The sequence below is a fragment of the Acartia tonsa genome, chromosome 6 (genome assembly GCF_053477335.1).
Source record: "Acartia tonsa isolate MP-2025a chromosome 6, ASM5347733v1, whole genome shotgun sequence".
NCBI classification, from domain to species: domain Eukaryota; kingdom Metazoa; phylum Arthropoda; class Copepoda; order Calanoida; family Acartiidae; genus Acartia; species Acartia tonsa.
Genome location: NC_137265.1, coordinates 12,044,130 through 12,056,675, shown reverse-complemented (window position 1 = coordinate 12,056,675; position 12,546 = coordinate 12,044,130). Strand labels below are relative to the sequence as shown.

The following is a 12,546-nucleotide window of genomic DNA, read 5'->3' as shown; positions in this document are numbered from 1 at the left end:
TTATTTTTAGATTAAGGGGGGGGGAAGTTTGTACACTTAAAGTATCGATAAGATATCGACCTGATTTTTTCTTTATAATACTTTTTTAACATACCCGAATCAACAAACCATTACAGATTTCATTTTGGGACTTTCCTTCTAGGGGCTTGTGGAGCAAGAGACCCCCAAAACACAAAAATATGAGTACTGGGCTTATTTATGAAGATATCGACCTGATTTTTTTTATAATACTTTTTTAACTTAACCGAATTAACTAACCATTACAGATTTCATCTTGGGACTTTCCTCTTAGGGGCTTTTGGAGCAAGAGACCCCCAAAACACAAAATATGAGTACTGGGCTTATTTTTGAAGATATCAACCTGCTTTTTTTACATAAAAATAATATTTAAACATAACCGAATCTACGAACCATTACAGATTTCATTTTGGGACTTTCCTTCTAGGGGCTTGTGGAGCAAGAGACCCCCAAAAATCATAAAAATATAAGTTGTGGGCTTCTCTTTTAAGATATCAACCTTATTTTTTTTATATAATAAAAAAATACTATTTTAACATAACCGAATCTACGAACCATTACAGATTTCATTTTGGGACTTTCCTTCTACGGGCTTGTGGAGCAAAAGACCCCAAAAACACTAAAAATATGAGTTCTGAGCTTATTTCTAAAGATATCAACCTGATTTTTTAAATAAAAATACTATTTTAACATAACCGAATCTACAAACCATTACAGATTTCATTTTGGGACTTTCCTTCTAGGGGCTTGTGGAGCAAAAGACCCCAATAACGCTAAAAATATGAGTTCTGACCTTATTTTTAAATATATCAACCTGATTTTTTTAGGAACACTTTTTTTAACATAACCAAACTAAGAAACCATTACAGATTTCATTTTGGGACTTTCCTTCTAGAAGCTAGTGGGGCAAAAGACCCCCAAAAAATATTTTTAGAGATATTGAGCTGATTTTTTTCATGAAAACTTTTTTCACATGTTTGAACTAGGTAGCCACTAATAATTTCATTTTGGCACTTTCCTTTTAGGGGAAAGTAGGGTAAAACACCTCCAAAACAAAATAAATTGAGTTCTCAGGTTATCTTTAAAAATAAGCTCAGAACTCATATCTTTAGTGTTTTGGGGGTCTTTTGCTCCACAAGCCCCTAGAAGGAAAGTCCCAAAATGAAATCTTTAATGGTTTCTTAGTTCGGTTATGTTAAAAAAGTATTATTTTAAAAAGATGAGGTTGATATCTTTAAAAATAAGTTCAGAACTCATATTTTTAGTGGTTTTTGAATCTTTGCTCCACAAGCCCCTAGAAGGAAAGTCCCAAAATGAAATCTGTAATGTTTTCTTAATTTGGTTATGTTAAAACAGTATTATTTTTTAAAAATCAGGTTGATATCTTAAAAAATAAGCTCAGAACTCATATTTTTAGTGTTTTTGGGGTCTTTTGCTCCACAAGCCCGTAGAAGGAAAGTCCCAAAATGAAATCTGTAATGGTTCGTAGATTCGGTTATGTTAAAATAGTATTTTTATATAAAAAATCAGGTTAAATATTATTTTTATGTAAAAAAAAGCAGGTTGATATCTTCAAAAATAAGCCCAGTACTTATATTTTTGTGTTTTGGGGGTCTCTTGCTCTACAAGCCCCTAGAAGGAAAGTCCCAAAATGAAATCTGTAATGGTTCGTTGATTCGGTTAAGTTAAAAAAGTATTATAAAGAAAAAATCAGGTCGATATCTTTAAAAATAAGGTCAGAACTCATATTTTTAGTGTTTTAGGGTTTTTTTGCTCCACAAGCCCCTAGAAGGAAAGTACCGAAATTCAATTTTCAAAGTTTTCCATGTATATCAAGTCATATAAGAGAGCCTACAAAAAGAATTAGGTTGATAACTTTAAAAACAAGCCCATACGACCCTCCCAAACTTTGGTACTGAATTTCATTTCCTATAAGTGTACAAACTTCCCCCCCCCCCCCCTTTATAACCAATAAAAGTTCAAAGTGTATAGATTTTGTAATTGTTTGGTAAATGACAATTATTATCTAGTTTATAAACAATTGTTTTACAAAGGTAATATCCAAATAAAAAATATCATTATTTCTCTTTAAAAAATTTGTATGGTTTATGTAGTTTTTAAGTGAAGCTTTTTTACATTTCTTTTATTTAGACATGTGATAGAATTGTCATATCAATTAGGTATAATCATGTAAGTATAATTTAGAATGCATAGCAACTTTATATAATACCAGAAAGTCAATATTTCATTGTTAAACATAATGATAATTTCTTTTTGGTTACATTTTTATATACCTATATGAAAAAAGGATGTAAAGTTATAGAACTAATTCTTGAAAAAAGGATTTTTAGTTGGATAAATATCAGAGAGAGAGAGAGAGGGCAATGGGCTGTTTATTACATTAGTCCCCAATGTTTTATAATAACTTTTCTTATTCGTTGGCCTAATAACTTTGGGTACTTTAGTAAATTTTGATTGGTTGATTCATTAAGTTCAGTGTTTAAACATTTCATCAACTAATTTAATCTACAGAAGGGGTAATTTTGTCCCTCATCATTGGGGATGTACATCAATTTATCGGCCATTGACTTATCTCTTTAGATCCATGATAGAATATACATTGATGATATTTTAAAGCATCAAATTGATGTGATGAAAAAATTCAATAAATTGAAAGCATTTAAGGAAAACAATAGATGGTGGAACGTGGACCCTGTTCGGACGTTCAATTGGGCCTTTTAATATCAATAACGTCGAAAATATTGACACAGCCAAGTCGCTACAAAAGAGCAGAAAGCAATTTGTTAGCAGACAACACTGGATCCAGGTAGTTGTCTGGTTTATATATCTATACTAAAGGGATTTATTTTGTAAGCAAGGGATAATATATATATAAGTAAACTGAAAAATCACTATTTGTTACTAAAATAAAAACCAAAAAATGTATTTGAAAATATATTTCTATTAAATATAAGCACAAATACAGTTAAATATAACAATAAAGTGTTTAATAAAGATAATGCATTGGATGGCTTTGTGTAGCTGTACTATATCAATCGACAGAGATTATAAATTAACAGTGCATATTAATATTATTAAGTACAGTGTCTTAAAGTTATATACAAAATTATTCTTAACATGACAAAATAATCAACTATAACGTAATATCTTTGTACATACAATTAAACATAAAATTTTTATCACAGTATCAATGGCCCAACTGTTAATGTTGACTTAAAATATAAGAAATGCTCTCTATTAAATAAACTTACATGTTGCTCACACCCTAAGTAAATTTTGTATGCCCCTTCAGGGATAGTTGCATGAAGTGCATTTAACGATTTTGTATTAATAACAAACAATAAGGCAGCACTAAAATAGTCGTCATGCTATTTTTGTGTAAACAAGACAATCATATAAGTTGCATATATGACAGGAATATGATTTTCAAGTTCCTATTGATAATTTTAATACTACATGGTTTCAATCAAATACATGCGTGTAACTATCCCTTTGTGCAACTTAAAACAAAAATCTTTAAAGCCTGTTTAATTACATATTAATCAAAAATTTTCTAATATGAGATTAGTGTAAAAGTATCATACAAAAAAATTTTAGAAAAAGGGCAGACATTACCTTCATTAGATTTGACCTCAGATAGGCTAGGTATTAGCTAGAATCGATGTTAAAGTGTATATAGAATCATAACATGCTTTACAACTAACTCGTCACAATCTATTTTATCGGATTATTTGTATAGTTTGTCATGACGCTTCTATAGAAACCTCGATTATACCTAGTCCATCTGAAGCCAAATCTTAAGAAGATTATTTCTGCCCATTTTTGGCAAAACTTTGTCTTCTTTACAGGATCCGTGTGAAGAATTTTTAAAAAGTGAATGATATTTTATGAGATTTGTGAGAATGAGAATTTGCAAAATTAAATGAATAATAGTTTCTGCCTCTCTGTAAGGTTTATTTTTCACGTTTAATCTCCCTTGATCCGCAACTTTAGTCATATTCATTAGTGATGACCAGGCTGAGTTGGTCTCCAATAATTTGTGTGGCGTGAAACCAATAGTTTGTGTTGATCACTATTATATCACCTAAAATAAAAAATGTCTAATTTGATACGATTTTTTTAAACAAAGCTTTTCTATATTTAGGGTCGATCCGTCCTTAACGGAGAACTCTTAGCGTTAATTTAGGCATTGGTCCTATCGATTTAAAACTTGGCTCAATGATCGCTGTAAAAAAATTTATACAATCTTCTAGAAAACTCTAGCAACTCTATAATCAATACCAGAAAGTCCGTATGTTTAATTTATGATGATTGTTAATGCCCTGGCAAAAAAAACTTAATTTATTAGGATTTTTATTTTATTATACGTAGAATCGGTAATATCCTCTTAGAATTTTTTTTTCAATTTTGAATTCCCCCCTGACAGCGAACTATGACTCGGGCCGCAGTGCTCGGCTCCCAACCCTGCCTAGCCGCAGCGCTCGGCCCCCTTGCCTGCCAAGCCGCAGCGCTCGGCTCCCTAGCCCATAACCTAACCTAAAATAGTTGTTCGCTCTCGGAAATTTTAGGTCGACCTATAAAAGCTTTAGGTTGAACGATTTTATAAAGGTATTTGTGGGTTGTACTTGTTTATGTTGACCTACAGAAAAAATCGGTCGACCTTTAAAAGTTATTTGTGAACTTGTAATGAATGTTATTATTTAAGGACTTCTGTGATTTCCCCCAAACAAGCAAGTGGATCACGTGCAAAGGAAATTAAGAAGCCTAGAGAAGAAAGAATCTATAGTTTTATCTCTATAGTATTATGTACGTCCTTAGATGGTTTTATAATGTTGGAGTTGTACCAACCAAGCCTTCTTTGTATGTATAGTTTTATCATGTTTTTATTGATAGGGCCTATCAATGTAATTTGATTAGGTTTCCAAGGTTTTAATTTATATTTATATCTAATTCTATTTTCAGACCAATTTCACTGTAAAAAATGTATGTACATCTTATGCTAATCTGTGATGTATTAAAGGTAAATATTTATGTATATTAATAGTATTGACGAGTCAAAGCAACCAAAGATAAAGTGATACGCTCCTAATACGCTCATAACTACGATTATCATAACTACGTTTGAAGAATGAAAGTTTCATGGCTTTAGCTTATACTGTATTCTCTAGGCCTATGGGGAATGCTGTGCACGCTGGATTCACTGACACAAGCAAAACCAAACCGAGAAGAATGCCATGGATTACTCAAAGATTAAGCTGCTTGGGATTGGCCCGTGCTTTACCAACTCTTGCACAATGTAAGATTTTAATATTTTATTTTATTATATTTTTCCATTTTTACAATGCCTTTGTTTTATGGTAACTAATCTTGTAATAATTGGACATTGTAAAAATTAATGTCCACAACTTTTAATGTGAATTGGTCTGATTATTTTGTCCTTATAAAGCTTTTAAGAAATTATTAATAGATTCAAACAAAAGTAAAGTAAAAGACAATTAATTCTTTCTTTCTTTTTCAGGTTTTTAAACCGTTCAAAGTATAACCAAAGCTTTATAAAAGTATTGTACATGAGCTATATGTGAACAGTCTGAAACTGTGTTAAATTTTTCAGAGTGTAAAGTGACTAAATACGGGTTAGTTTGGCCAAAACCCAAAAATGATTTTTTACAGTGAATTGAATCCTAAAGGTGAGAAATAAAATATTTTCCCGTACAGAACTGGGCACTTGACTTGGGTCAAATAAAATAAAAATAGGTGAATTCGAGTTTTTTTATATGATTATTCCAAATTTACCTGGATACACCGTAGTTTCCATTTGTTTATTACCACAGGTCCAGTAGCATTCAGGAGGAGGGGTCAATGTCCATTTCTTCACACCAATTATCTGAAAATAACAATTATGCCGTCAACAAATGAAAACTTTAAACTGTATTTTTCATGAAGGCTTTTAAATTTTTTAGATTGGTTTTATGCCATTTTCTAAATTCTCCAGAGCTGGATCTTTAAATCATTTCAATGGTGCGCCAAATCGGGTTGAGCCAAATTTCAGCCAATCACAGCGCGGCATTTCGTAAAATGCTGTGATCTCATTGGTGGAAAGTTGGCTCACCCCGATTTGGCGCACCATTGAAATGATTTAAAGATCCAGCTCTGCATTCACCTAGAGGCTAGGGGTGAGAAAACATGGGGTATTTTGGTATAGTTTGACTACACTTAATTCCTATGCTTAAACAAAAGCTTATGTTGTTCACTTAGATTTAGCTGAGCTATTCTATAATTAGGAATGTACTACCTGTGCCTGCCATGATGATAGGTCTACATTGTCAATATGTGAATGAGCTCCAGGTCCCGGTGTACCTATAAATATATGCTAATGCTAATGTCGTTTGGGTGAGTTGCACCTGGACTGAACAGTCAACTTATCAACTCAAGGCCAGACTCTTGGTCCTTCACCTCATACCCGTAGTACAGTACATTACAGACAACCAACTCTCTGTGATGCACGACCTTTGTCTGAGAAGTCCTAACTGTGCATGGTAACGAGTTGCGCCTGTTTTGGGCCAAGGCATTCCCCCCACTCTAACTATTTACGTCGCGCATTTGACATAGTAGCAGTGGGAACCATTTTTAACGTCTTTAGTTTTGACGCGGTGTCGGACCGAGTTCGAACCTATCACCTTCCCGACGACGAGCGAATGCGCTACGTGTTGAGCCACGGTCGCGGGTCAAACCTACCTATAAATATAACAATCTTGATGTTCTCTAAAATGCCATTCAAGAGAGGACAATGGGTTTTATAATAACGTTTTCATTTAGCTTCACAACTTTGGGGACTATAGTGAATTGTGATTGGTAGGTTCATTAAGTTGTGTGTTCAAACGTTTCCTTATCCCTTTAGATCCATGTATAAAAACTCTTGTTGGTAAAGTTCAAGGCAAATAATATAGGACAGGATACACATTACCTGAAGCATTCCAATTTGTTTTTGTCCTTACCTATAAATATCCAAGGCTTAGAGGGCGGGGTTGATTCTGGATGTATGAAGGCCGGACGTTCAAACATTGTAAATAGTTGCTCTGCTACAGGTTTATGACAGACCGCCCAGCCAACATACCAACCCTTGCCAGCCTCTTGCCGCACCCTGTAGTCGGGAAGCCTAAAAGTAACAAGATTAGTTTTCTTGAAACTAATGAATTTTTTAAATAGAAATTAACGAGATTGAAGTTGACTTACTTAAAAACAGCTGCCAAATTTCTGAATTCCATAGTTTTGTATCTGTTAAACCAACATTCGTCACTGTTGTAGTCCAATATTTCAGGATCACTAGAAAAGAAAATAAATTACCAAAATAAAAAAAAGCAATGTGAGATTAGGGGGAGTGGGGATATATCACGATGAGATTGAAAAGCTTGGAGGGTGGGAGAAATCAGAGCCCGGCAGCGTCAGGGAAATAAAACTTTCACAATTTTCAAAATAAACTAAAAGTCTGAACACGACCCAAACATTGCCCTCCTTTCCAAAAATTTTTCAAAGCATATAAACTGTTTTATTTTGAGGCTTAGTCTCGGCTGAGGCGCGGATGCCGAGCCCTGGGGAAAAAATTAATTTTGATATTATGACATAATTCCGTTTGATAAATAATGTGCCTCTTTTTTTATTGTTATCATAAAATGTTTTGGATTTTTAGAGTAAACAGTTCCTTTGCAGTATTTAATAAATAACTTTTTAAGCCTAATCTAATATACACATTTTGTATTACCTTAAATATTGATTTTTAAGCCAATAATAGTCAAGATCTTGCATAGCTTTCCAGTGAAGAGTGGCGTTTCTTACTACCAACGGACGGCTTGAATAGGCATATCTAATAATATAGAGTTTGAATTAAGCCCTGCAGGGTTAGGTTGTATGAATTTTTATGATGCTACTAATTAGAATACATTTACTTAAGTAGTTGGTTTTCTACCTATGTGGGCGTTAATTAAATCTCATAGTTACTGTATTTTGTAGCCATATAAATGGAGGCACTCTGTCTTTGATTTTCAGGAAAGCTTTATATAAAAGTAGTTGGAACATATTTAGGTTAACCAAACTTAAGAGAAAATTCAGAATTGTTTAATTCTAAATTTATTTCTTGAAGAATAGGGATGGGGGGGGGGGGGTTAGTTCTAGTAAAAAAGGTTTCTTCAAAATAATTTTAAATTCTTTTTCTTGTTTAGGAATACTTACTTCTCAGCAAAAAGTTCAATGCTAAGATCATTGACATGAAATTCATCAATTTCTCGGATACCACTGCATGTGTTACAATCTACTGGCAATCTAAATATTGTTCGATCATTAGTGGAATCAATTTATGAGATTAGTTGGGTTTTTTTTATTTCTTATCAACCAAACTTTTATAACTCTAAAAAAACTACAATTAATTGGAATTTTAGCCTACAAAATTTATGATTTTTATTTTGATTGAAGGATTGTTTGTCTAATGGTTATTAACTAACCTAACAATATAGGTAAGGGTATAGGTTATAAAGCAGATAATGGTCAACTAAATAATGACACAATAAGTAGTGTTATACCTGCAAAAATCTACGCCATAGCCATCCCCATTAGGTGACTCCATGATACATCTATTCTTATAATCCCACCTGTATCCTCTCACTGTATCCAGTATGTCTTTCCACCAGGGTCCAACTATTATACCACCTAAAAATAATTATATTCAGAATTTTTGCAATACTAAAAATTTTTAAAAGTTAAATAGGTATAAATTTCAATCATGTTGTTTGAAAAATGCAGCAATTTTACTTAAACCCTAATACATTTTGAAGTAAAAAACCTAAATTTGTATTCTTATTTTAGGTATGTTCATGTTAGTTTGGGGGTTTTGAGCTCTGTTAAAGCTTCTTGTTGCGCGTCAGAATGCTGCTGCCGAGCCATGCTTTATAAAAAGAGGGTTTATTACAAATTCTGAACACTAAGCAAACCCAGGGAGAGAGCTGAGGGAACATTGGGCTGTTTATACTAGTCCCCAGAGTTTTTTAATATTGTTTCTTATTAGTTGGCTTAACAACTTTGGGGACTATTATTGAATTTTGATTGGTTTTATTAAGTTGAGTGTCTAAACGTTCCAACCACAAATTGTAATCTACAGAAGGGGTAATTTTGTGTATCATTAATGGTGATGATTATCAGTTTATCGGCCCTTGTCTTATCCATTAAGATCCCTGAAGCAAACCTAATAAAGTTCAAAGAATATTTGATGAAAATGTTACCTATACAAATACCAAGTAATAGGGAGATAACTGAAGGTAGAGATACAACAGTAATTTCAGATCTTGTTCTAAAATCTCCATTTTTATTAGTGTGATTTATTCCTCCATTCTCCTCTCTAAAATAAATACAAACATACTACAGAAATTAAAAAGATTATTTTTATAAAAAAAACGTAAATATTCTAACATTATTTCATTTTATTCCCTGATATGAATAAGCTTTCAGCATCTCGTAAACGGATTGACCAATTAAATTGGTCCCATAGTGGAAACTGAGACAAAATCTACTAATTGATTACACCAACTTTATCTGCAAGGCATTCCCCCTTATTTAAGCCATAATGTCACGCGCCTGGCATGAAAGCAGCCAATTCCAATTTATTCGCTAACTTAAAAACTAAATTAAAAATCATATTATTACACTACAGCTGAGGCATTAATCTAAAGAGAAGCTTTTTTAGTTATCATCCAAATCTTTTTTTTTTTCATGTTGATTAATTTGTGCAGTGAAAGCCAAAAATAAAAGGTGTTTAATCAAATACACAAAAGACTTGATTTTTACATAAGCAAACAAAATTTATTAATGTCAATATAACCACTACTTTTCCAGTTTCCAGTAGAAATAAAACTCTCAAAACTGCACCACATTCCAACTTATTGACTAGGTATTGAATTTTTTTTTGGGGTTGTCTGAAATTTTACTAATGTGATATTTACGGAATCCATGAAATTTTTTCTGACGTGTTTGAACAGTAATACAAAAAGGTGTGCCTTAGTTTATTATTGATGCGAAAAAAACTTAAGTCAAAGGTTATCTTATCACCATGCTAAGAATACAGAAAAAATCTATATAAAGAAGATTGAATACACATGTCTGTTCGATTGTCATATAAGATCCCTTAAACAACTAAAGCAACTAGCAACTGCTTGTTAAGGTTCGATTCTACTCTTTTTTCTAAAAGATAGGTGAACTGAACACCTTTGGAAAATATCCACTATTTTGCTATGAATTCCCTACAGAGGCAAGGTATTGGTAATCCCTCTCTAGAAAATGGGGGGGGGGGGTGTGAGAAATTTTACACAAATTATTTTATTGAGCACTGGGGGGGAGGGATGAAAGTTTTTCGTTTGCTTATTACTTTAGGTTAGGTTATATATTGGGGACTAGGCTTCGCAGGGGTTAGGCTACTCCCTTATTATCAATTTATATTTAATATAAAGGGGCGGGTGCTCAACAGACACTTTGAGTGAAAGCACCTGGGGTGTAATGCCCTCCTCATTTTAACTATGATCTTAAACATCTTACTTCTAAGTTCTATTATTAGAATACTTGTCAATGTCTGTGACCAACACTTATATGGATAAATGGAAAACCCAAACATATTTATTAAATAACACGGATTTCATACGTTCGAAGCAAAACTTCTCTACAATTTTCATAAAAAGACCCCTTCTATGTAATCCTCATATATGTAGTATCTTTTTTTGTCTGTAGCGAAGGATCTCGCTAACCGCTAAACCAATAAGGTTCTCTTTTACAGTGAAGCTTTTTATGGGTCCCGAGATGGTTTTAGGCTATTTTTCTGCCCTTTATATCCTTTGAATATAGAGCACCTTGGTGTTATGGGCGCAGCCGCTCTTCTAAATCAAAGGAAAACAAGGATGACTACAACAATAAAAGCGTAGCTCTAGAATCAGACGGCAGGTCAAATGAACTTAAATATTTGTAGTGTGAGAACTTAAGAATCAAAATATGAATTTAAATGTCAAAACAAAATTGTATGTAAATTTGTTGTTAAATTGCATACATTTAGAATACTGTTTAAGGACATACTTACATTTTTAAGAAATTATTATAGAGAAACTTCGCTTATAACATTGTACCTTGTTTTTCTAAGAATCTTTGTTAAAAAACATATGAACAGAATAATTAAATCATAAAAAATTGTTATTATAATAGTTCAAAAATGATTATGTTTTAAATGGATCTACGGACTTTGTGATGATTATAGAGTTGATACGCTTTCTAAATTGTAACCAATTGATACAGGAATCATCATGCATAGAAAATTTAAACATGACTAATTTTACGTCAAGATCTGACGGACTGACACTAACTAAAGAAAAACTTTGCTTTTAAAAATCACCTTTCGCCCGAAGATTTTCTTTTTCTGAGTTCCGACATTTTATTGAAATTTTAACTGTGTTTAACTGTTTGTTGATGTAACACTAACAACATACTAATTCATTCTGGTCTAGATGTGAAGATGCATTAGGCATTTACTTTTTTTTGCAAACCATCAGCGACGGAAAAATACTAAAGTAAGAGAGAGAGGGGGGGGGATAGTGTGAAAAACGAAGGAGAGATAGAGAGAAAAGAGAAAAAGAGATTATTATAGGAGTATGAAAAGGAGAGAGAAAGAAGTGATTAAATAGAATGAGATATAAAGTTTTTCTAAGGCTTAATTCTTTTAAATAGCTATTGGCTTCTTATCTAGTCTTTAGTTTATACGGGGTGGGGGGGGGGGGGGGGGGACACTTTTGCGTAAACAGCGAATATAGGCTTTGTCTTATGAGTGGTTTAGGTTAAGGTTATTTAGAAAAAAGTTTTCTTTGGAGATTTTGTTTTATAGTAAAAATATTTGGATTTGGCCCCTCTAGGTTCAGGTGCTGCAGGCCTCCAAGTGGTCTCTGGACAGGGAAAAATCTTTAAAAATTAGTTTTTGAAGAGTTAGAGGTCAACTTATAAAACAAAATATATATTTTACTTCTCCAGAGACCACCTGGGGGCCTGAAGTAGACATCCTGTTACTTTCACATAAGAATAATGCATCATTGTGTATCCCTTGTCCATATATTTTAATTCCAGGATCTGAATAGTAGAAAAATCAAGTGAACCACTCCTTCACATTTCCTCACTTCGTCACTGTCATTTTTAAAACTCTGAAATAAGTTTTCAATTAGAATTTGTTGAATTTATGATCACTATTGACAAGAAAATTATTCTGTCAAAAATAAATAGTAATTCAATTGCAATGTTGGAGGTAAAGAGGTGTTTAATCCCCTCAAACTTAGAAACCCTCATTTTCCCCCCTCAAAATAAAATGCTTGGGTGTCCTTGCAAAGATATATTTATTTAGAGAATAAGTTAAGTTAACTACCTATTTTTTTTAAAGTTTTTTTTTATTTCTGATGTATAGAAACATACAAAAGGCATTATAAAATCAAAACAGATTAA

General features: G+C 32.7%; 1 protein-coding gene and 1 long non-coding RNA gene across 2 annotated transcripts; one reads left to right on the top strand and one right to left on the bottom strand.

Annotated features, from left to right (window-relative positions):
- Window positions 1-2,960: 2,960 nt before the first annotated feature.
- On the bottom strand, window positions 2,961-12,262 carry LOC145321850 (bifunctional arginine demethylase and lysyl-hydroxylase JMJD6-B-like). Its single transcript, XM_080163482.1, has 11 exons — window positions 12,156-12,262; window positions 11,456-11,565; window positions 9,309-9,424; window positions 8,613-8,739; window positions 8,266-8,355; window positions 7,799-7,900; window positions 7,273-7,362; window positions 7,035-7,195; window positions 6,332-6,396; window positions 5,833-5,923; window positions 2,961-4,123 (listed from the first exon to the last, which is right to left on the bottom strand). The coding sequence occupies exons 2-11, from the start codon at window positions 11,491-11,493 to the stop codon at window positions 4,029-4,031; spliced, it is 975 nt and encodes a 324-aa protein (XP_080019608.1). The 5' UTR covers window positions 11,494-11,565; window positions 12,156-12,262; the 3' UTR covers window positions 2,961-4,028.
- On the top strand, window positions 4,994-5,651 carry LOC145323271 (uncharacterized). Its single transcript, XR_013880908.1, has 3 exons — window positions 4,994-5,059; window positions 5,208-5,335; window positions 5,558-5,651. It is a non-coding gene; the product is annotated as an uncharacterized LOC145323271 (long non-coding RNA).
- Window positions 12,263-12,546: the final 284 nt, after the last annotated feature.

What these genes read in the sequence shown, in the direction of transcription:
- LOC145321850 (XM_080163482.1), bottom strand. Translation starts at nt 11,493, where the DNA reads ATGTCGGAACTCAGAAAAAGAAAATCTTCGGGCGAAAG. An exon ending in AGAAAATCTTCGGGCGAAAG is followed by an intron (nt 9,425 to 11,455) that starts GTGATTTTTAAA and finishes TATTTATTTTAG; the next exon opens with AGAGGAGAATGGAGGAATAA. An exon ending in TATCATCATGGCAGGCACAG is followed by an intron (nt 5,924 to 6,331) that starts GTAGTACATTCC and finishes TGTTATTTTCAG; the next exon opens with ATAATTGGTGTGAAGAAATG.